Genomic DNA, 26,697 nt, shown 5'->3' with positions numbered 1-26,697 from the left:
TTAATTCTTGCTATTCCATTCTAGCATTATATGTATCTCTATGTAGTTTTTTAATTCTTACTATTCCATTCTAGAATTATATGTATCTCTATGTAGTTTTTTAATTCTTACTATTCCATTCTAGAATTATATGTATCTCTATGTAGTTTTTAATTCTTGCTATTCCATTCTAGAATTATATGTGTATCTCTATGTAGTTTTTTAATTCTTACTATTCCATTCTAGAATTATATGTATCTCTATGTAGTTTTTAATTCTTACTATTCCATTCTTGAATTATATGTATCTCTATGTAGTTCTTTAATTCTTGCTATTCCATTCTAGAATTATATGTATCTGTATGTAGTTTTTTAATTCTTGCTATTCCATTCTAGAATTACATGTATCTATATGTAGTTTTTAATTCTTACTATTCCATTCTAGAATTATATGTATCTGTATGTAGTTTTTAATTCTTACTATTCCATTCTAGAATTATATGTATCTCTATGTAGTTTTTTAATTCTTACTATTCCATTCTAGAATTATATGTATCTGTATGTAGTTTTTTAATTCTTGCTATTCCATTCTAGAATTATATGTATATCTATGTAGTTTTTTTAATTCTTACTATTCCATTCTAGAATTATGTGTATCTCTATGTAGTTTTTAATTCTTACTATTCCATTCTAGAATTATATGTATCTCTATGTAGTTTTTTAATTCTTGCTATTCCATTCTAGAATTATATGTATCTCTATGTAGTTTTTTAATTCTTTCTATTCCATTCTAGAATTATATGTATCTCTATGTAGTTTTTTAATTCTTGCTATTCCATTCTAGAATTATATGTATCTCTATGTAGTTTTTTAATTCTTACTATTCCATTCTAGAATTATATGTATCTGTATGTAGTTTTTAATTCTTGCTATTCCATTCTAGAATTATATGTATCTCTATGTAGTTTTTTAATTCTTACTATTCCATTCTAGAATTATATGTATCTCTATGTAGTTTTTTTTAATTTTTACTATTCCATTCTAGAATTATATGTATCTGTATGTAGTTTTTTAACTTATAAAATAGTTGATCAATAAATGTGTACTAAACAGCAGAACTGAGAACTTTCCATATGAAAGATTAATTAATTAATTGATTGATTAATTACTTAACTAAGCTGGAAAAATCTGTTATTGTTAATATGAAGCCTTGGGTAACCACTGACGTTTGTATTTTTAATTATCAAATAATTGCCAACACTTCTTATGTTTATGAATCCATACACAACCTATATAAAACCATGTTCTTACTATCATTCTATGAATTATTTTTCTGTCATTTTAACAAAATATCTTTTATTGCATGCTATTAAAGATATTGTTCAATCATTCTATATAGGTTATTGTTCTAGGATTGTGTAAAAGATACAGTTCTATCATCCTATAAAGGTTACCATTCTAACATCATTTCAGATACTATTCTATCATTCTATAAAGGTTACCATTCTAACATCACATAAGATACTGTTCTATCATTCTATAAAGGTTACCATTCTAACATCATATAAGATACTATTCTATCATTCTATGAAGGTTACCATTATAACATCACATAAGATACTGTTCTATCATTCTATGAAGGTTACCATTCTAACATCATATAATATACTGTTCTATCATCCTATAAAGGTTACCATTCTAACATCACATAAGACACTGTTCTATCATCCTATGTATTCTAGCATTCTGTAAAGTATTTTATTTGTGGTATAAAAGGAATTTTTCTATCATACCCAAACGTGTTCTCCAAAAACTTAAATGACTTCATTATGTTTATTATGTGTTCTTTGTTAACTTATGTTATAATAGTGTTATTTCATCCTTAAATATCAAAGTATATAAAAGATACACAGGTATGCAATAATTACTGAACAACAAAGATTTTTTAAATGATACATATGTGAGCTCTGAAAGTATATCATTGTTCTGAAAGTGTATCATTGTTTATTTTTATATTGCAGGCTCCTATGGCACTGTTTGTTTTGTCTTCAAAGGATGGTTGGGTTAATATTATGTACACTGGACTTGATGCTGTCGGTGTAGACCAACAAGTAAGAAATTACTTTCTTTAAATGTTTATGCAGAACATTATTTGTGTTAACACTTTCAAAACTAACATTTTTTAGTGTATTATCTCGGCTGTTTGTTGAATAAAATTTCATAATAATTATCATTGTTGTGTGTTTGGTACTTACAAACAACAATTGTGAACGTGAATTACCTTTTGAAAATAATACCAATTAATTTTTTTGTGTATTTGCACTGAATATTTTCTAATTGTTTTTCCTTGAATGTTTTGCAGCAAAGTGAGAATTATAATGAATGGCGATTACTGTACTTCATATCTTTCCTTCTTCTTGTTGCCTTCTTTGTTCTTAACATGTTCGTAGGAGTTGTGGTTGAAAATTTTCATTGCTGTAGAGAGAAACAGGAGAAGGTTCAGAGAGCTGTGAAACGTGCTCACAAGTTGGAAAAGAAACGGAAAAGTATGGAAATGAAACTAAGTGATTTGGAATCTCTATCATGAGTTAAGCCTACTTTACCCTGACAAAGCTTGGCAAATATATCTAAATATTATGAATGTTATAGTTTAAACTATTATTGTCATACTTCTTATGTGTATTATTATTTTCAGAATATATTTTAATCTTTTGGGTTCTCCAGTCATTGTCAGAGTTTATACAACTGAGCAATTAGAGTGCTTATATTTACGATCAAAGTTTTTGGAGTTTGAATCTCAGTAGTTGTACAAAAAAAAAACTTTCTGGTTGTGATGCATGAGAAACAAAAAAAGACTGATGTAACACTTGACTGGAGAATTCACTGGTTGAAACGTTGTGGAAATAATAATAATCTACATAGTAAAGAGAGTAATAATAGTCCAGATAATTATATTATTAGTTTTACTAACACCTCTTGTTAGTTATTCTACAAAACCATGTGTAAATATGCCTTAAAATTTAGTTGTGAATAAACACTGGTTTGATTGATGTTTAAAAACATACATTTGGATAACCATACATTGTATCTCTCATACACATTGTTAGAATAATACATCTTCAGCCTTGAGAAGTTTCTGTCAAAATCCTTTTGACAGTTTGGTCATTTAAGGTTTTTATTGTTTTCAATTCTATTTTGTTTTTTTCATTGTTATTTTTTAAAAGTAAATATATGTGAGTTTTATATTAAGATGTGTTATTTGGATAATTATTTGTCTGTTAAGTATTTAATTTCTGGTTCTGCTGGTGGCTCTTATTACTTTTGTGGAGAAAATACAAGCAGCCATTTATATAATTGTATTTGATTTATGTATAATTTCATCAGGATTTTGATACTGCATTCATATTATGTGCTTGAGTGTAATTCAAACTCGCTAGAACTGTAACCAGTCAGAGTGAATAGACAGCCTTGTGTGTCGCTATTAATTGGATAGCACATGCACAATTTGTGGTTACTCATATCTTCATAGGACAAATTTATTTAAAACCTTAAAATGACCTTTTTGGGTCATAGTTTAATGCTCTATAGATTTTATTTAAATATGAATATTTTTTGTAATGTTTGAAAAGTCAGTGTACTTATGTCTCTAGTACTGAATGTTAAGATATTTGTTACTATGTTTGTATTCAAAGCTTTATATTTGGATAACTCGTTTTTAGTTATTGTTAATAATTGTGGTTAAAGAGGCTAACATATTTTATATATAATCAGGTATATACAAGAGTTTCATGTCTCATAATTTTTAGTTTTTCATGTTCATACTGAATCAACTTTTGTTGTAATGGTGCTGAAAAACAGATTAATCAAAGTTGTAGCCCCTGCAGATGATGGGAACTAGACATGCACAGTACTCATGCATATCGAGCCAGGGATGCCTTCGTAGTTTTCTTGGTCCTTCAGTTAACCCACACCTTGAAGTTCAGTATCTAACATTAGTCATTCTAACATAAACAGTTAAAGTCACCTGTGAACCAACCAGCTTACATTACAGTAGCATAATTTATCTGATATAGTCATTTTCATTGAGTATGTTCACAATAAAATACACAATTAACAATCGTTTGTTTGTGAAAATACGTTCAGTATTTTATAATTTCTCTTAGTTTAATCACATGAATGTATTTGCCTTCAATATTTTCAAATTGTTCAGGATAGATGCATAATTTTTGTCATATTTTTATTGAGTTGTGAAAGTAAAGTTTTATCTTAATTGAGAAATAAATTTACATATATATTATTCTTTAATTTAATCAAAATATTGTATCTTCTTTCAGAAATGTGGGAACTGCCATATTACACAAATTACTCGAAACCACGACTTTTCACACACAACATTATAACCAGCAAATATGTTGATCTAGCTATTGCAGCCGTGATTGGCTTAAGCGTAGTTACTATGGCAATGGAGTTTTATATGATGCCTATGGTACGTGTTGAGATCCTTGTACGAAACTTTTCTTGTACTTTAATAATTTGTAGCTTGAGCACATTTTAAATGTGTTCTTTTCCAATTATGTGATTATAATACATGTATAATAGTTGCATCTCTTGTCTTTCCTTAATATCTTCCTTCTAATTATGAAACTAATTACAAAAACTGTAGGTCTGACTTCATACCTCCTTCGTATCACAGAAGTTTCAGTAATAAAACACAAATAACTGAATCAATATTTATAAGAACTAAAGAGCTGCATCTAAATATATATGTACATAAATATGTACTTAGACAAACATTAAATTTGTGCTCTCAGTGTGATTTACTGCACAATAAAGTTTCATGATTTTGTCTAATTTTTCAATTCTTTATTTCGTTTTCATGCTTTAATGTTCTTTCAAATAAATTTCTGTAAGTGAATTACCATTTATATGGTTACTTTAGATTCTTATAGGTGCTATCCTTTAGGTATGTTTATTAACTACAACCATCTCTATTTTGTATTATATGTTTTAATTTACATGTGTACGTATGTGTTTATGTAAATTGAACACCAAGGTTTTGAAAGATTGTAAAAGAAAATGAACACTTTTTTTAGGAACTTATTTATACCTTGAAAATATTTAACTTCACTGCGGTATTTATTTTGGAAGCTGTCATGAAGATAGTTGCCCTTGGAGTCAAAAGATACCTAAAGGATAAGTTAGTGACATAAATCAGTTTCAAGTACTTTATGGTTTTAGAATATAAATATGGCTCATGTATGATTCTTGGTTCACTATATATAACTGAAATTTAAAACTTTGAATAATCTGTAGTAAATATATCATTTAATATAAAATTCTTTTATAATGTATGTATATGTGATATGTATATCTTTAATGTTTAAATACATACTTCTAAGTAATTTATTACTAAACGTAATTTACTAACCACTAAAATCTCTTACTAGAGATTTTTGGTAACTTATTTCAAAGTGATAGGATATTACATATGCACATTCATATTTTATATGGAAACTATTTTTTGAAATAATATTGAACATTTTTGTAATATTTGCATAGTTTAAACTGAGATATATTTATGTATGAATTATTTTATTCAAAGTTCCCTTTGAGAATATATTTGTATTAATGACATAAATCTACAAAATATAACAAAGTACTAAATGCAAATAATAATGTGTATTCAGTGCAGTTAATATGGGGAAGGATATCTTGTGTTATACTGTTGTGTTATACTGTTGTAAGACAATCGGGAGGATATCTTGTGTTATACTGTTGTGTTATACTGTTGTAAGACAATCGGGAGGATATCTTGTGTTATACTGTTGTAAGACAATCGGGAGGATATCTCGTGTTTCACATTTGTGTTATACTGTTGTAAGACAATCGGGAGGATATCTTGTGTTATACTGTTGTAAGACAATCGGGAGGATATCTCGTGTTTCACAATTGTGTTATACTGTTGTAAGACAATCGGGAGGATATCTTGTGTTATACTGTTGTGTTATACTGTTGTAAGACAATCGGGAGGATATCTTGTGTTATACTGTTGTAAGACAATCGGGAGGATATCTTGTGTTATACTGTTGTAAGACAATCGGGAGGATATCTTGTGTTATACTGTTGTAAGACAATCGGGAGGATATCTTGTGTTATACTGTTGTAAGACAATCGGGAGGATATCTTGTGTTATACTGTTGTAAGACAATCGGGAGGATATCTTGTGTTATACTGTTGTAAGACAATCGGGAGGATATCTTGTGTTATACTGTTGTAAGACAATCGGGAGGATATCTCGTGTTTCAATTGTGTTATACTGTTGTAAGACAATCGGGAAAATATCTCGTGTTTCACATTTGTGTTATACTGTTGTAAGACAATCGGGAGGATATCTCGTGTTTCACAATTGTGTTATACTGTTGTAAGACAATCGGAAGGATATCTCGTGTTTCACAATTGTGTTATACTGTTGTAAGACAATCGGGAGGATATCTCGTGTTTCACATTTGTGTTATACTGTTGTAAGACAATCGGGAGGATATCTCGTGTTTCACATTTGTGTTATACTGTTGTAAGACAATCGGGAGGATATCTCGTGTTTCACAATTGTGTTATACTGTTGTAAGACAATCGGAAGGATATCTCGTGTTTCACAATTGTGTTATACTGTTGTAAGACAATCGGGAGGATATCTCGTGTTTCACAATTGTGTTATACTGTTGTAAGACAATCGGGAGGATATCTCGTGTTTCACATTTGTGTTATACTGTTGTAAGACAATCGGGAGGACATCTCGTGTTTCACGATTGTGTTATACTTGTTGTAAGACAATCGGGAGGACATCTCGTTTTTCACGATTGTGTTATACTTGTTGTAAGACAATCGGGAGGATATCTCGTGTTTCACATTTGTGTTATACTGTTGTAAGACAATCGGGAGGATATCTCGTGTTTCACATTTGTGTTATACTGTTGTAAGACAATCGGAAGGATATCTCGTGTTTCACAATTGTGTTATACTGTTGTAAGACAATCGGGAGGATATCTCGTGTTTCACATTTGTGTTATACTGTTGTAAGACAATCGGGAGGACATCTCGTGTTTCACGATTGTGTTATACTTGTTGTAAGACAATCGGGAGGACATCTCGTGTTTCACGATTGTGTTATACTGTTGTAAGACAATCGGGAGGATATCTCGTGTTTCACAATTGTGTTATACTGTTGTAAGACAATCGGGAGGATATCTCGTGTTTCACAATTGTGTTATACTGTTGTAAGACAATCGGAAGGATATCTCGTGTTTCACAATTGTGTTATACTGTTGTAAGACAATCGGGAGGATATCTCGTGTTTCACATTTGTGTTATACTGTTGTAAGACAATCGGGAGGACATCTCGTGTTTCACGATTGTGTTATACTTGTTGTAAGACAATCGGGAGGACATCTCGTGTTTCACGATTGTGTTATACTTGTTGTAAGACAATCGGGAGGATATCTCGTGTTTCACAATTGTGTTATACTGTTGTAAGACAATCGGGAGGATATCTCGTGTTTCACAATTGTGTTATACTGTTGTAAGACAATCGGGAGGACATCTCGTGTTTCACAATTGTGTTATACTGTTGTAAGACAATCGGGAGGACATCTCGTGTTTCACGATTGTGTTATACTGTTGTAAGACAATCGGGAGGACATCTCGTGTTTCACGATTGTGTTATACTGTTGTAAGACAATCGGGAGGTTACCTTATGTTTCACAGTTTTGTTATGTAAGGGCATATTGTGTTATGTTAGTTGCAGAAACTAGAGATTTTTTCTATAAATTTTAGGTGGAATCAGCTTAATGTTCTCATTGTAATTTTATCCATTGTGGGGATATGTTTGGAAGAGATGGAATCCAAGATTAATCCAACTATTATTCGTGTTATGCGAGTAATGAGGATAACAAGAGGTAGTGTATGTCTTGTAATTAATGTTATTCACAGTTAAATGATAAGTGTAAACCTGTTAACAGTAGAAATACCAGATGTCACAATATCTCAAACTTGAAATGTATTAGATGTGTATTGATTAATAGTTTCAGGGCTAAATTAAAAGTAGGGCAAAAAGGGCAGCTGCCAAGTGTCCCCAAGGAGTTAGAAATAAAATAACATGAAAATAATACGTATACAGACACTGATATAGTGAAACATAAGTATAATAATAAAAACAAGAAAATAAACTGGTTTAAACTTTTCAAGTATGCAAATTTTCGAGTTTAATATTTTTAACGTGTTTCAGAATTGACACAAAAGGGTCCCTTGCACTCCTCTTTCCTAAGTTCAGTCCTAAACACTCAATAATACAAATGTGAACTGAAAACTTTTGTCATGTACAGCCTTGACTTATGAATATTACGGTGATGCCTCATTGTAAATATAGCACAAGATAACCTTACTATAATGTGAATTCATAAGAAATCCCACCGTTTTTTTAGCTTATATTGTACATCACACTTAAGTACGAGACATACATATGTTATTAGTGTGTGTGTATAACATAGGATAGAACGTAATTAATTCAAAGGTTTCTAGGTTCATTGTCACCCCTTCCCCAAAAGTAATTTCATCCTATGTTGTGCACTATATTAACACTTAATAGGGAAATACTAGACTAAAATAAAGTGACTCAAGTTCACTCCTAGTGTTGTATTATGAGAACATTTAGCAGTGCTTTAGTCTGCTATTCTATTGGGTTCATGATTATTATTAATGAAACATGAACCTGAAACAGTCTACTGTTGTTCCTTCATTTGAAGCTTGTCCGTGAGTTTGGATTTATCATAGAATATACATAAGTAGAAACTGTGAGAATATATTTTGTCAACAATGTTATAAATTAAAAACCTTCTCCCTTAGATTATAATTAAAATACTTTTTATTTCAATCAACATTTTGCTACTGTGGCTTCATTAGGGTTAGTAGTACAAGGGTAGTTTCTCATCGAAACGCAAAGTAGTATGTCGTGTAGCCGAAACAACCTGAAAAACGCATGACTATGTGTTATTAACATGAGTGGCAGTTTAGTGAATTACACCTTCTGGATCTCAGACTGTTGTGATCCAAACTATCATATGTATACACTTCAAGTGGATGTGTTCTAATGGACCCTTACTTAATTCACACACCAAATTTCAAGGCAGTCCATGAAGAAATACATGATGAATAAAATCTCCAGTTTTGATTGAATTCATTTTTTTTTCTTTGCAACAAAAGCATGGAAACTTTATTTGATAAAAATGCATGCTTGAATTCCATGGATTTAGTACACAGATAACTGATTACGTCCCTCGAGTATCTGTCAAATGTGGTCTAGAGATAAACTACACTTGCAAGATTACTCAACTAAACCTGCCCAATTTTAATCAGAATTTGTGTGCATCTCTACACATAAAGTAACGTGAGTTAGCTAGCGGTCTAACTACTTAAATAATTAATTAAATACTACTAGCAGAACAGGTGAAACAATGGATGAAATGAAAAGTGTTATTATTACTGGAAGAGTAAAGGTTATTTTCTGTTAAAATGTCTGTACTCCTTCAGGGTGCAGTACACATTCTGAACAATATCAAAATATTTAAAACGTAACTGTTGGTATGGGAAAAAAATAACATGACAATCCACAACGACCTAAATTAGCTATTGTGCAAAGAAACAGTTATAGGTATTTATGCATAAACAGGTGACTAGCAAGAAACATTTTGTTTTAATATATTTAATGGTAAGAAAATTACCATTAATTGTAGTTATTATGTATTATATATTATGTATTTATGATGTTTTCTTTAATTAGGCATTCATTAGCTAGTTTTACAAAATAAGGTGTGGCTGTAAAAAAACAATGTATAAAATTATCACAAATTTAACAGTTCCGATATTAAACATTCTTCCATTTAAAATGAAAGTGGTTTCCATGTATTGTATAAAAACAAGTGTAAAACCATTACGTAACCTAGCAGTAACCTTTTGTTTATTTCTCTGTCAGTTCTTTGCAGAAGAAATGTTTTCAAATTTTACCACTTTCACACGTAACATGTTAGTGAAGAGACTTGCTCTTTGGACAATGTATTTAAGGTTTATTTCCTTTGGTTTAAAATTAATTTGTTAAACAAGTGGTTACATAAAACCTCTCTTCAGCCCAGCTTTTCCCTATTATATCTATTAGTTGTATTATAAATGTATTCAGCTGGTACTTTAACTGAGAAACACTATGTAATGGTTAAATATAGACTAATGCCGAATAGATGGCACAAGTCAACCATAGAATTTCCTTCAACCAACTTATTGTATTTTGCTGTGTTATTACAGTACACATGCTTAAATGTTCTTCAAATTAACGAGTTTCCGTCCAAACAACAAAAATAACTTTCTAGGAAAACCTGTAATTACAGTAAACATATTACAAGTTCTGTACGTGATTATAAAGTAGTGATAAATTAACATTGGTAGATATACGATATTTGAATGCCCAGACTTCTGTGTGTATATTCTAATCATACATGTATATTTTGGGAACTATTGCATATGTTATGAAACTAATGATTTTGTTTCCTGCTATACCTTATTATCGTATTTTATTACTAACATTTTTCTTAAATTTACTAAATTAATATTCTTAAATGATACAGTATTAATGCAGTAACGTTGTAAGCTGGCTGGTGAGTAACGTTGTAAACTGGCTGGTGAGTAACGTTGTAAGCTGGCTGGAAAGTTTAAATGATACAGTATTAATTCAGTAACGTTGTAAGCTGGCTAGAAAGTTCAAATGATACAGTATTAATTCAGTAACGTTGTAAGCTGGCTGGAAAGTTTAAATGATACAGTATTAATTCAGTAACGTTGTAAGCTAGCTGAAAGGTTTAATAGTTTAGTTTAACTAGAGTACAGTTAAGACTTTCTTACTTTTAGTATTCAAATTTTCAGTCTATTAGAATTTCATCACATGTTTTCCTGTTACACCAATATCTAAATGGTTTTAAAAGGCTATTATAGTCGTGTGAGTGAACAGGGGATGACTTTTTTATCATAGTTTTTAAACTGCTGAAGATGACCAGTGGTATCAGGGCTTTACTGGATATGGTATCAGGGCTTTACTAGATATGGTAATGCAAGCACTACCACAAGTAGGCAACCTGGGGCTTTTGTTTTTTCTTCTGTTTTTTATCTTCGCTGCTCTTGGAGTGGAACTGTTTGGTCGACTAGGTGAGATAAACATTTGTTCTTTAGAATAACTTACTGCCAGGATTTGAGTAATTAACATTTGTATAAATTAAGAAAGATGGACTTTTACCTCAAATAGCAAGTACACAAGTAATCTCAGCATTTACTTATTACTAGAAGTTGGCTTATGACCACGATTACTTTTATAACTGTTCTTCAACATAGCACATAAAGTGTTGTAGAAAACACAAAAACTAAAATTACAGTTGATCACTAAAGATTATCACAAAAGAGTAAACAACCATACGTGAAGTAGAACTGTAGAAGAAATTGGTTGAAACTTGAAAATAACATGGATTAATCCATATTAAATGATTTATTTGTAAAAGCATATATATAATTAGAATAGACTTAAGCAGAAGAGATTATTATTCAAGCTGGGGAGATTTTGTTTGATAAATAAAATCTGTCTGTTTGCATATCTCGTATCTAAAACATTGGTGAGGAGAACTTGTGCACAGTAGTTTGTGTGTGGGTGTGTTTGTGGATAGAAGAGGTGGAGGTAGGTGATAAAGGTAACCAATTCTACATATGGATACATACAGTTAAACAGTGGTTAACTTTACCACTAAAACCACCACATGTATACGAGTCAATGATCCAGAAACAAAGTTAGGTCAAAAAGGAGTCTTTTAATATGGCAAACAGAAATATATAATTACTTGATGTACAGGATTCTCAGTTGTATTTATGTGTAGGACAAATGTAACAGTTTGATTAATTACATTTTAAGAATTAAGCTCTGTTTACTGTAGTAAGAAAGGTGTAAGCATATGGGGCTTTTACGTACAGCCATCTCTTTAGATTTGCCTAAAAGACTGATTTTTGTTTTCATCCAAAAAAGTAACAACTGAAGAGAAACATGTAAAGACATCAGTTGTATAGAAAGATAAATATTAAATTATGAAGATCTATGTATGTATTTTACACTCATTAGAGTCAGCACAGAACTAAGAGACATCTAAGATTTGTTGGTTTATTTTTGATGCTTGATCAAGTGTGACTGATATGTTTGTCAAAGACTAAAACTGACCAAAAGCTTCAGTGATATAATTTTTTATTTTCTAAATTTTATCACATATAGACATTATGTGATTTATCCTTGTAAAACTTAGTATGTGAGAAATGTGTTATTAGCCTAACTAGAGTATGTGTATAACTGAAATTAATTTATAAAATCAGACACTTTATGTATTATATATGTAATATAACAACGCCATAAAAATTGTATCTTATTGTAACATTTATCTATCTTGCTCATTTTTGCTGTTCAGGTTATAATCCCTGATTACTTTTTTATCACTTAACTTTTCTTATGGTTTTCAGGGTCTCTGTTAAAAGTCTGTAGTATGTGGATGCAGATAAAGCCTATTGTATACTGTATTGGTTGTCATTCTGTGTTACGTGGTGCTTACATGTAGGAAAGATAATAGAAATTGTTTTCATGATCAGGATATCTGTGTACTCATCATGTGTAAATGTAATATCAGTGTACCAATACTATTGTGTAAGCATGAGAAGAGAACACCATAGAATTTTATTCTATATGACATATAATGCATTATTTATTCTGCTGTTATAAACCTGTCCAAGGATTAAGTTTTGGTAGAATGAATTATACCTAAGCCTACAAATTATGTTCTTCGTACTGAATAGCCTGGCATGACCAGGTGGTTAGAGCACTCGACCCACAATCTGTAGATTGGAGTCACCATCCTATTAAACATACTCTCTCTTTCAGTCATGGGGATGTTATAATGTATTGGTCAATCCTGCTATTCATTTGTAAAAGAGTAGGCCAAGAGTTGGCAGTAGGTGGTGATCACTGGCTGCTTCCCTCTAGCCTTTTGCTGCTAAATTAGGAGCAGGCAGTGCAGATAATTATTGTTGAGCTTTGCACGAAATACAAAACTGAACCATTTAGAAATTGAAGAGCTGTTTAAGAATTGCCTTTGCTACAACTATTACAGAAAAACCATAACACAATTTCAAGTTTTACTTCTGTTTGTGCTTGTGAATTATTCTCACTATAACATTGCAATTTGAAAGAGAATTAGATAGTAAAAAAAAGTCTTTCATTCATTCACTTGAGCATAATTAAATGTTTGAAGTAATACTTTCTTGCTGTTGTTTCTAATAAGTATCAAATTTACAAATGTAGACTGATTTAGTTTGTTAAAATGTTAAAGAACTTCTATTGGTTTCTTTAATACTGAGTCAGTAATTACAAATAGTTTTTTTCATAAAATGTTACATTTTAAACCATTTTAAGTTGATTTGGTGCTAATAATTCATTGTATTATTAACATTAATAACTGTTGTTGAGTATTTACTGATAAGTAATAATCTGTGTTGCCTATAAATAAATCACATAACAATTTATACCAATGTTTTGTACTTATAAATCAACTTTGTTTATTACACTATGTAATACAAATTTTGTTCCTGGATAGTATGTGTTATTTCTTAATTACTTATGTTATAAAAGTACAGAAAACGACCATTATTCCCTTCAAACGTTGCTTTTGTGATCTGGATAATGATATTTAGAAATTAACCTATTTTATATGTAAAAACGGGCAAACCTGCACATTTTCATTTATATAAGGTCTAAATAAAACAACATATGATTCAAGATTTACATGTATTTATACTAAAGTTATATAAAAATGTTTAGAAGTGAGTAGTTTTTCGAGACTTGTGACTGTATCGTAAATCACTTTCAATGATCAGCCCCCAAATAAAGTCTCCCATCATGTTTTCGTTACACTTTCCCAGGTCACAAAAGCAAAATTTGAAGAGGAAAATATGTCTTTTCCATTTACTTTAGGCATAAACAATTGGGAAATAACACTTTCTGTCCAGGAACAAGTAAAAGTAAAAAATTTTGTTGCATGGTGTAATTGTTAAAGTTCCATTATTTATGTTGGAGTGGAGTTCCCAAAACTTAATACACATGCGATAAATATACAGTATCTTATGTTTCTACTCTGATTCTGTTTTTCTTTAGAGTGCAATGACGATTTCCCTTGTCAAGGTTTAGGAGAACATGCACATTTTCATAACTTTGGGATGGCCTTTCTAACTTTGTTCCGTATTGCAACTGGAGATAACTGGAATGGAGTCACGAAGGTAAATAATGTTCATGTATTTTACAACAATTAAAGGAACAAGTCTGGCAGGTGTCAACATCTTTTATAATAATTAAAAATTTAATTTTTTCGATATCACAGTTTTCTGTACTCGCAAGTTATAGTAGGATGAGGGAGAAAACACACATTTAAAACACCACAAACAAATAATAAAACATAAACTTTACAAAAGTGTTTATGTTTTTATTGCATAAAGCATATGCCAGTTGTTACCTAATGTTTAGTGTGTTGGACTGCAGACTAAATAGCCCAAGGAATCTGATAAGTGGTCATTGCTCCGTAGTGACATCTTGTAAAATATAATTTATTAAATACTGTTGTTATAAAATACTACAGCTAATTGTTCAACAACTAAAAATTTTTAAACGATGACTTAACACGCCATAAACATCATAATGCTGTTAGAAAGCATAGATATAATCAGTTTCTTTTTGTAAATTATGAACTTCAAAAGGATATTTTTTTAGAGTTTCATCCACATTTGACCATTTTGAAAAATTCTCATTTATTGGTTAGAATGTTTTATATGTGTACATAACTTGTTGGTTAGAATGTTTTATATGTGTACATAATTTGTTGGTTAGAATGTTTTATATGTGTACATAATTTGTTGGTTAGAATGTTTTGTTTGTGTACATAATTTATTGGTTAGAATGTTTTATGTGTGTACATAATTTATTGGTTAGAATGTTTTATGTGTGTACATAATTTGTTGGTTAGAATGTTTTGTGTGTGTACATAATTTGTTGGTTAGAATGTTTTATGTGTGTACATAATTTGTTGGTTAGAATGTTTTGTTTGTGTACATAATTTGTTGGTTAGAATGTTTTATGTGTGTACATAATTTGTTGGTTAGAATGTTTTATGTGTGTACATAATTTGTTGGTTAGAATGTTTTATGTGTGTACATAATTTGTTGGTTAGAATGTTTTATGCGTGTACTTAATTTGTTGGTTAGAATGTTTTATGTGTGTACATAATTTGTTGGTTAGAATGTTTTATGTGTGTACATAATTTGTTGGTCAGAATGTTTTATGTGTACATAATTTGTTGGTCAGAATGTTTTGTTTGTGTACATAATTTATTGGTTAAAATATTTTATGTGTGTACATAATTTGTTGGTTAGAATGTTTTGTTTGTGTGCATAATTTATTGGTTAGAATGTTTTATGTGTGTACATAATTTGTTGGTTAGAATGTTTTGTTTGTGTACATAATTTATTGGTTAGAATGTTTTATGTGTGTACATAATTTGTTGGTTAGAATGTTTTATGTGTGTACATAATTTATTGATCAGAATGTTTTATGTGTGTACATAATTTGTTGGTTAGAATGTTTTATGTGTGTACATAATTTGTTGGTTAGAATGTTTTATGTGTGTACATAATTTGTTGGTTAGAATGTTTATGTGTGTACATAATTTGTTGGTTAGAATGTTTTATGTGTGTACATAATTTGTTGGTTAGAATGTTTTGTTTGTATACATAATTTGTTGGTTAGAATGTTTTGTTTGTGTACATAATTTATTGGTTAGAATGTTTTATGTGTGTACATAATTTGTTGGTTAGAATGTTTTATGTGTGTACATAATTTGTTGGTTAGAATGTTTTATGTGTATACATAATTTGTTGGTTAGAATGTTTTATGTGTATACATAATTTGTTGGTTAGAATGTTTATGTGTGTACATAATTTGTTGGTTAGAATGTTTATGTGTGTACATAATTTGTTGGTTAGAATGTTTTATGTGTGTACATAATTTGTTGGTTAGAATGTTTTGTTTGTATACATAATTTGTTGGTTAGAATGTTTTGTTTGTGTACATAATTTATTGGTTAGAATGTTTTATGTGTGTACATAATTTGTTGGTTAGAATGTTTTATGTGTATACATAATTTGTTGGTTAGAATGTTTTATGTGTATACATAATTTGTTGGTTAGAATGTTTTATGTGTATACATAATTTGTTGGTTAGAATGTTTATGTGTGTACATAATTTGTTGGTTAGAATGTTTATGTGTGTACATAATTTGTTGGTTAGAATGTTTTATGTGTGTACATAATTTGTTGGTTAGAATGTTTTGTTTCTGTACATAATTTGTTGGTTAGAATGTTTTATGTGTGTACATAATTTGTTGGTTAGAATGTTTTGTTTGTGTACATAATTTGTTGGTTAGAATGTTTTGTTTGTGTACATAATTTGTTGGTTAGAATGTTTTATGAGTGTACATAATTTGTTGGTTAGGATGTTTTATTTGTGTACATAATTTGTTGGTTACAATGTTTTATTTGTGTACATAATTCGTTGGTTACAATGTTTTGTTTGTGTACATAATTTATTGGTTAGAATGTTTTGTGTACATAATTTATTGGTTAGAATGTTTTGTTTGTGTACATAATTTGTTGGTTAGAATGTTTTATGTGTGTACATAATTTGTTGGTTAGAATGTTTTATTTGTGTACATAATTTGTTGGTTAGAATGTTTTATGTGTGTACATAATTTGTTGGTTAGAATGTTTTATGTGTGTACATAATTTGTTGGTTAGAATGTTTTATGTGTGTACATAATTTGTTGGTTAGAATGTTTTATGTGTGTACATAATTTGTTGGTTAGAATGTTTTGTTTGTGTACATAATTTGTTGGTTAGAATGTTTATGTGTGTACATAATTTGTTGGTTAGAATGTTTATGTGTGTACATAATTTGTTGGTTAGAATGTTTTATGTGTGTACATAATTTGTTGGTTAGAATGTTTATGTGTGTACATAATTTGTTGGTTAGAATGTTTTATGTGTATACATAATTTGTTGGTTAGAATGTTTTGTTTGTGTACATAATTTCTTGGTTAGAATGTTTTATGTGTGTACATAATTTGTTGGATAGAATGTTTTGTTTGTGTACATAATTTGTTGGTTAGAATGTTTTATGTGTGTACATAATTTGTTGGTTAGAATGTTTTGTTTGTGTACATAATTTATTGGTTAGAATGTTTTATGTGTGTACATAATTTGTTGGTTAGAATGTTTATGTGTGTACATAATTTGTTGGTTAGAATGTTTATGTGTGTACATAATTTGTTGGTTAGAATGTTTATGTGTGTACATAATTTGTTGGTTAGAATGTTTTATGTGTGTACATAATTTGTTGGTTAGAATGTTTTATGTGTGTACATAATTTGTTGGTTAGAATGTTTTACGTGTGTACATAATTTGTTGGTTAGAATGTTTTACGTGTGTACATAATTTGTTGGTTAGAATGTTTTACGTGTGTACATAATTTGTTGGTTAGAATGTTTTAATGTGTGTACATAATTTGTTGGTTAGAATGTTTTACGCGTGTGTACATAATTTGTTGGTTAGAATGTTTTACGTGTGTACATAATTTGTTGGTTAGAATGTTTTACGTGTGTACATAATTTGTTGGTTAGAATGTTTTATGTGTGTACATAATTTGTTGGTTAGAATGTTTTATGTGTGTACATAATTTGTTGGTTAGAATGTTTTATGTGTATACATAATTTGTTGGTTAGAATGTTTATGTGTGTACATAATTTGTTGGTTAGAATGTTTATGTGTGTACATAATTTGTTGGTTAGAATGTTTTATGTGTGTACATAATTTGTTGGTTAGAATGTTTTATGTGTGTACATAATTTGTTGGTTAGAATGTTTTGTGTGTACATAATTTGTTGGTTAGAATGTTTTATGTGTATACATAATTTGTTGGTTAGAATGTTTTATGTGTATACATAATTTGTTGGTTAGAATGTTTTGTTTGTGTACATAATTTATTGGTTAGAATGTTTCATGTGTGTACATAATTTGTTGGTTACAATGTTTTGTTTGTGTACATAATTTGTTGGTTACAATGTTTTGTTTGTGTACATAATTTGTTGATTAGAATGTTTTGTTTGTGTACATAATTTGTTGGTTAGAATGTTTTATGTGTGTACATAATTTGTTGGTTAGAATGTTTTGTTTGTGTACATAATTTGTTGGTTAGAATGTTTTGTTTGTGTACATAATTTGTTGGTTAGAATGTTTTGTTTGTGTACATAATTCGTTGGTTACAATGTTTTGTTTGTGTACATAATTTGTTGGTTAGAATGTTTTGTTTGTGTACATAATTTGTTGGTTAGAATGTTTCATGTGTGTACATAATTTGTTGGATAGAATGTTTTGTTTGTGTACATAATTTGTTGGTTACAATGTTTTGTTTGTGTGCATAATTTGTTGGTTAGAATGTTTTATGTGTGTACATAATTTGTTGGTTAGAATGTTTTGTTTGTGTACATAATTTGTTGGTTAGAATGTTTTATGTGTGTACATAATTTGTTGGTTAGAATGTTTTGTTTGTGTACATAATTTGTTGGTTAGAATGTTTTATGTGTGTACATAATTTGTTGGTTACAATGTTTTGTTTGTGTACATAATTCGTTGGTTACAATGTTTTGTTTGTGTACATAATTTGTTGGTTAGAATGTTTTGTTTGTGTACATAATTTGTTGGTTAGAATGTTTCATGTGTGTACATAATTTGTTGGATAGAATGTTTTGTTTGTGTACATAATTTGTTGGTTACAATGTTTTGTTTGTGTGCATAATTTGTTGGTTAGAATGTTTTATGTGTGCACATAATTTGTTGGTTAGAATGTTTTGTTTGTGTACATAATTTGTTGGTTAGAATGTTTTATGTTGTGTACATAATTTGTTGGTTAGAATGTTTTGTTTGTGTACATAATTTGTTGGTTAGAATGTTTTATGTGTGTACATAATTTGTTGGTTACAATGTTTTGTTTGTGTACATAATTTGTTGTTTAGAATGTTTTGTTTGTGTACATAATTTGTTGGTTAGAATGTTTTGTTTGTGTACATAATTTGTTGGTTAGAATGTTTCATGTGTGTACATAATTTGTTGGATAGAATGTTTTGTTTGTGTACATAATTTGTTGGTTACAATGTTTTGTTTGTGTACATAATTTATTGGTTAGAATGTTTTGTTTGTGTACATAATTTATTGGTTAGGATGTTTTATGTGTGTACATAATTTGTTGGTTACAATGTTTTGTTTGTGTACATAATTTATTGGTTGGAATGTTTTGTTTGTGTACATAATTTGTTGGTTAGAATGTTTTATGTGTGTACATAATTTGTTGGTTAGAATGTTTTGTTTGTGTACATAATTTATTGGTTAGAATGTTTTATGTATATACATAATTTTTTGGGTAGGATGTTTTATGTGTGTACATAATTTGATTATTTCTAATTTTAATCATTATACTTTTGTCATACAGAATTCTTTGCATTGTTAGCTTAATATTTATTTATTAATAACCTCAGTCCATTAAGCTGACTGAACCTCCTGAGATATTATTGAGCTTATAACTAAAAATACCATTAACAGTAAGAATACTCAACTGATAAAACAAAGTATTATAATGTTTATAAGGAAAAGTATACTAAATTTATCATACTAAGCTGTACTTAGTACCAGACTGAGTTTTAGTTTCACTCTCAAGTAAGGTGTTTGCCCAATTATACTTTGTGAGGACCAGGATAAAGAGGTATATCTGGATTAGATGAGTCACAGTTTTGTTAGCTTTTATTCACTAAATATAGTTATTTAAGTAATGGCACGTTTTACAAGCTTGGACATCACTTCTCCTTTATCTATATTTTAAACAAATTCAGATGGGTATCTGCTTTCTCTTCATCTTGTTGACATTTAATTTGTTGACCTGGGATCGAGCCTCGATCTAGTTGTGAATAATACTGTGATCCCAGAAGCAGAGAGCATTAACATACATTTATTGTTTTCTGCTAGGACACTGTTCGTGACAACTGTGATATGTCTAGTGACTGCTTAACCAACTGTTGTGTGACACCACTTGTTGCTCCGCTGTACTTTGTGATTTTCGTATTAATGGCTCAATTTGTTCTGGAAAACGTGGTGGTGGCTGTTCTAATGAAACATTCAGAAGAATCACATAAACAGATGGATCAGGATATTGAGCAGAAACTGGATGCTGAAGTAAAAGAGGCCCAAGAACTGAAACTGGAGAAAATACTTGAACAGGTAGCTCACAAAATGTTCCGTACGATGAAATGACTTTCTGTGCAGGGATGTAACTTGATCTTAGTAATAAAAATAAACTTACAGAGTTACTAAAAATTATTGAGTAGCTAATACTGTTAGTTTACAGATAGAAATTATCTTGAGTACAATGAATATTTTACTATTGAATTTCAAAAATACACTTTCAACTACACTTAACAACAGTTTTCTTTAAGTGTCAAATCTTCTAATATAAATAATTTTTTGAGTGGAATCAAACATTTTCCACAAATCAAAGAGCTTTAATATATTATATTACTTTAAAAACCATGAGAATATCATTGATTTAAAATGAAACACTAAAAAAGTGTTTAGTTTATGTTTTTTTGGGTGAATTTGATTATTTTAAATACATCTTGAGAATATCTGAAATACCCTGGACTCGACTTTGTGCTTGTGTTTTAGGACTATAAGACCACTGAAAAACAGATGTTAACACAATACCCTTGACTCTACTTTGTGCTTGTGTTTTAGGACTATAAGACTACTGAAGTTAACACAATACTCTTGACTCCATTTTGTGCATTTGTTTAGGACTATAAGACTGATAAAAAAAAATATTAAGGTAATTGGTGATATACCTATTGAGGTTACCCTTCATGCTACTTTGAATTCATCACGAGGAGTCATTGTTGAGAGATTTGAAGAATGTCCCCGAGTCAGAGATTCTCGCTGGTTTCTCCACTCAAGGAGTTTCTGCAGTGAGGCGCATCTCCACTCGCAAAAATGGAGTTACACTTCCGACAAATATCCTTGTTTTCACATTTACATCACCATGTGCATCTGCCACCATCAAGGCAGGTTATCTAAATTGCAGGGTACGGCCGTACGTTCCAAACCCTTTCCGATGTTTCCAGTGTCAGAAGTTCGGCCACTCAAAGACGTCATGTCGTGGTTCCCTAACATGTGCTCGTTGTGGTGAACCACGATGGCTATGAGTGTGACACATTGTGTCAATTGCGGTGACTCTCACCCGTCCTACTTTCATTCTTGCCCTAAATGGTTGGAAGAAAAAGAGGTAAAGCATTTGAAAACGTTTCAAAACATTACTTACCCTGAGGCTCGAAAGTTGCTGTCCACCACTTAATCTCAGATGTATCCTGCTGCACTTCGTTCCACTACTACAGTGGGAGTGCAGACAGATCTCTCTGTGCCTTCATGGTTAAAAAAATTGATGAATAAACTTCTACACCCATCTCTGTCCCTTACATACATTCCAACAAACCCCAAGATCCACATCCTTTGGTTTCAAATACAGGCATTTCTTCAGATACATCTTTTTCTCCCACCCCAAGATGCAAAACAATCATTCGTTCGCGTCCTCAGTCACTGGAATCCCCTTCCAACAACAAAGCCCAATCGACCCAGGGCAGGATCCATGGAGGTCAATAGACCTCCCCCACATAAGGACAGTAAGGAAAAAAAGACGTGGTCGTAAACAGAAGGCTTCTCCAGCCCTCTCCAGCCAATTCACCTACACATCATTAAAAATGGCCACCTTGATATAATGGAACTGTCGAGGTTTACATTCTAATCTGGATAACATCAAAACTGATTGCTTCCTACCATCCTGTATGTCTTTCCTTAGAAGAAACGTTTCTGAAACCTGCCGATACAGTCCATTGTATTCACTGTATATGCGTGGATATAATGGCTAACTACCACATCTTTAGGCAGTTTTCTCTGTACAGAAATGACAGGCTGTGTGATGGACGAGTACATGGAGGGGTGGCACTGTTAGTTGATCAGCATGTGCCCACCCTGTCTTTGTCACTCAACACACCGTTGGAGGCCGTAGCCATCTGTGTTTCCTTGGGTCATACCATCAGTTTTTTCATTCTACCTTTCACTTAGAGAGACATATGATCAATCAGACCTTGATACTCTCATTGAACAGTTGCCGTCTCCATTTCTAATCGTGGGGGACTTTAATGGACATCATCCCCTCTGGGGAAGTGCTGTTATTGATAGGATGGGTCGCTCCGTAGAGTGTACGCTCTCTGATCACAACCTTTCTCTTTCCAATACTGGTTCTTATACTTATTTTCATGCACCTAGTCAGTCCTTTACTGCTATTGATCTCTTGGTTTGCTCCCCTTTATTATTTTCCCATTTTTCATGGAAGATTGATAATAATCCACTAGGCAGTGATTATTTTCCTATACTTTTGAGAGAGACTGGCCGTGGTCGATGCCACCCTACCCACGTACCCCGGTGGAAGCTTGATCAGGCAGACTGGTCCACTTTCACTGCTCTCTCAGAACTTGATCCTGCCATCATAAATCAGCCATCATTAGACGACTGTGTGGCAGCAGTAACTGACTCTATTATACAAGCAGCTGCTCAATGTATTCCTAAATCCTCGACACGTTTTCAACTATATCCTCGTCCGTGGTGTAATCCTGCCTGCCACATGGCATGGAAGGCTCAAAAACGGGCCTGCGATACATTCTGTAGATATCCAACACTTCAAAACTGCATCGCTTTCCAGCGGGTCCGTGCACATGCTAGGTGGGTAAGACGTCAAAGCCAGAAGGAATCTTGGATTAAGTTCACAACTGTCATATCTTCTACCACCAGTTAAAGGTCATATGGGACAGGGTTCGATAGGTCAGTGGGCACTACAATTCTGTCCCCATCTCGATTTACTCTCTGATGGCCAAGAGGTAGCTGATGTCCGGAGCATCACCGATACTCTAGGTGAAAGCTTTTGCCGGGTATCTAACACTTCTGTTTGTTCCTTCTTCTTAGCCATCAAGACTCGGGCAGAGCGTTCACCCTTTCTTTCGAACTGACTGTCTCTATGACTATAATCGTCTCTTTACACTGGTGGAACTGAAACTGGCCCTTCATCGATCTGGCAGTACATTTGTTGGACCAGATGATGTACACTATGACATGCTGCGCTATCTATCCTGCTTCTCTTGCTATTTTTGTGATTGTTTCTAACTGGATCCGGCAGGAGGATGTTTTCCTAATGCCTAAGCGCCAGGCTATTATCTTACCTTTCTCTAAGCCTGGTAAAGATCCCAAGATTCCTTCAAACTACCGTTCAATTCCTTTGACGAGCTATCTCTGTAAGACCTTAGAGAGGATGGTTAATGCTCGTCTTGCTTGGTTCCTCGAATCAAACAACTTACTCTCGCCCACCCAATGTGGGTTCTAACGACAGCACTTCACCATGGACCACCTGATTCGACTTGAAACATCAATCAGAGAAGTCTTTCTCAAACTACATCTTGTATCAATATTCTTTGACATTGAGAAGGCTTATGACACAACATGTAGGTATGGCATTTTGCGAGAACTCCATATATATGGGTTACGTGGCCATTTACCCATGTTTATCAAAAAATTTTAATGGACAGGAGATTCCAAGTTCGACACTTTCCCGTGCTTTTCTGGAGGAACGTGGAGTCCCTCAGGGCTGTGTTTTGAGTGTCACACTTTTCAGTATAAAGATTAATGCCATCACTGAACAACTCCCTCTCACAGTTGCAAACAGGCTCTATGTCGACGACTTTCACATCTCATGTCAGTCGTCGAACATGAGATATATTGAGCGGCAACTACAAACTGCCCTCGATCATGTACTGAAGTGAACCACGACGAACGGCTTTAATTTCTCTTTCTGTAAAATCATTTGCATGCACATTTGCCACCAACGGGGTATTCACCCTGATCCTGAACTCCGTATTTGTGAAGTTTCACTGCCTGTGGTCCCTGAGACCAAGTTGTTTGGGCTTATCTTTGACCGTATGCTGACCCTTATACCACACATTAAACAGCTACGGGTCAAATACACAAGAGCACTGAACATCCTCCGTGTCCTCTCTACCACCAATTGGGGAGCAGATTGATGTTATATGTTAAAGATATATCGTGCTCTTATTCGATCGAAACTCGACTATATATGGATCACTGGTCTATGGCTCTACCAGACCCTAGGCCTTAAAGATGCTGGACCCCATTCATCAACAAGGACTTCGACTCTGCACTGGGGCTTTCCACACCTCCCCAGTTCAAAGCTTATATGCTGAACCTTCTCTGCACCTTCGCCGTTTACAACTGTCTTTACTATATTCTTTGAAACTTCATTCCTTACCAAAGCATCCCACCAGGGGTTGTGTTTTCCTTCCTCAGTGGGCCGTACTTTTTCACAACAGAAAATCTGCCATTGCTCCTTTTGGCCTTTGTGTCCAGGCGCAATTGGATTAATTGGATCTGTCCTTGGATATCATTGCAGAATCCACTGGTCAACCCATCCCACCATGGCTTATTACAGTCTCCAAATGTGACCTTTCTTTAAGTCACCTGAGAGAAGCAGATACTCCCGATTGGAAGTACTGTTTTTTATTTACTGAACATCTTTCGAACAATCTTTTCATTCCAATTTATACGGATGGTTCAAAATCAGGTGACTGTGGGCTCAGCCATGGTTTGTTGTGGTTCGGTAGTTGCACGCAAAATCCCCTCTACAGCTTCTGTGTTCACTGCTGAACTGTATGCCATTTCTCTTGCCCTGGATCATATTGAAACTAAGCAGTACTCCAACTGCACTATTTATACTGACTCACTTAGTTCTCTACTGGTCCTGAAATCGCTTCATGTTGGCTCACACCCTGTTCTCCTATATTCAAAACCGACTGGCCCATTTCTCATTAATATCTACTTCTATTCAGTTTTTCTGGACACCAGGCCATATTGGTATTCGCGGTAATAAGCTCACCGACACCGCAGTTAAATCTATTTGCTCTGGCACTGTCACTACTGTGCCTGTCCCATACTTGGACTATGGTCCTGTATTCAAGGCTCAGCTCCGTGCCATCTGGCAGTCGACTTAGAGTAGGCAACGCGAAAACAACCTTTTCAAAATAAAACCCTATATTGGATTTTGGCCGTCTTGCTTCTGTAAGGATCGGAAGGAGGAAGTTGTTCTAACTAAACTACACATTGGTCACAGTTTTTTTAACTCATCGTTTTCTTTTATCTGAAACTCTTGTACCAATGAGTAGTTTGTGTAACACTCAAATCACTGTAAGCCACATTTTACTTTCCTGCCATTGTTACAACTCTCAACGACGGCACTGTTTTAAACATGTTCTGTCCCAGGGTTTGTCTGTAACATTGGACAATGTTTGAATGAGTAATTTAGTGAAACATTGTACGACAAACAAGCTTTTGTGATTTCAACATAAATACTTACTGCTATGGATGACAACGAAAACTCGTATCCACCTTCTATCGATTTAATACTCTAACAATTTCTTACGTGTTAAACCTACATCACGTATTGCTAAGCCGAGTGTGGTATAATGGTTAGGGTGCCACAGAGATGCCAACTATTTCAAATGATTGTAGACAGAGCCCTTTATCATTTGCGGCTACTAGGCCTGACCAATGTCTCTAAGCTGTTTATGATTATATTATTATTATAACTATTATTATTTATTACTGCTATAGATTGCTTATTTATGACTGTTTTGTATTTAATAAATAAATAAATAAAAATTATTTTGAAATTCTTTTTCATATTCTGAATTCCTACTCCTAAATGTCGTTATCTGCATCGTTTATGTTTTCGTCTCAGCCTTTTGTTGGTGAGAAATACCCATCTACGCGAGCGCTGATTGGCTGACAAGCACTGATGACGTAATTATGGATTCCCCCACGTGTCCAGTATGGAGAAGCACCGCACTCAAACTATTGGTAGACGTCGGAGATACAAATATTTTTTTTATTATTTCAAGCACAAACATGATTATCACAAGTAGCCATTTGGACTATGTCTTTTATTTATTATCAACATTTATTTGTATCTCACTAGAAATTTTCTTTTCACCCCTTTCAAGCCCTGGAGGAACAATTTATCACTTTATTGTATAGGCCTATATAATATATAATAATTTGGGAGTTGCAACAAGTCGTAATATTTATCTTTATGAGTGTATAGTCGTAATGCATACACTCAAATCGTAATGGTTGACATCTCTGGCTGTGATTCGCTGATTCCAATTCAGTAATGTATACGATGTTTAATGAAAACATTAGGCTTAGCCTTAACAGGTTTTCGTTATGAAATGTAAAAAAAGTAAATCGTAATTCGAATTATAATTTTCTTGTCTTCTAAAATTTTAACACTGTTTCAGCAGCATTTAAATAATGAAGAATATTATTTCTTATGAAAGTTTCAAAAA

General features: G+C 32.2%; 1 protein-coding gene across 1 annotated transcript in view; it reads left to right on the top strand.

The window, feature by feature from the left end:
- The window catches only part of LOC143224769 (voltage-dependent T-type calcium channel subunit alpha-1I-like), a 40,983-nt gene extending 14,956 nt beyond the window's left edge, over positions 1 to 26,027 (top strand). The window contains 9 exon segments of the mRNA XM_076453041.1: positions 2,000 to 2,089; positions 2,341 to 2,524; positions 4,313 to 4,464; positions 5,072 to 5,175; positions 7,809 to 7,930; positions 11,047 to 11,093; positions 11,096 to 11,219; positions 14,248 to 14,369; positions 20,210 to 26,027. Coding sequence (XP_076309156.1) covers positions 2,000 to 2,089; positions 2,341 to 2,524; positions 4,313 to 4,464; positions 5,072 to 5,175; positions 7,809 to 7,930; positions 11,047 to 11,093; positions 11,096 to 11,219; positions 14,248 to 14,369; positions 20,210 to 20,494 — 1,230 coding nt within the window. The 3' untranslated portion in view covers positions 20,495 to 26,027.
- Positions 26,028 to 26,697: the final 670 nt, after the last annotated feature.

This window comes from Tachypleus tridentatus, chromosome 9 (genome assembly GCF_004210375.1).
Source record: "Tachypleus tridentatus isolate NWPU-2018 chromosome 9, ASM421037v1, whole genome shotgun sequence".
Taxonomy (NCBI): domain Eukaryota; kingdom Metazoa; phylum Arthropoda; class Merostomata; order Xiphosura; family Limulidae; genus Tachypleus; species Tachypleus tridentatus.
The sequence above is the reverse complement of the archived record's forward strand: the minus strand, read 5'-3'. Positions and strand labels throughout refer to the sequence as shown.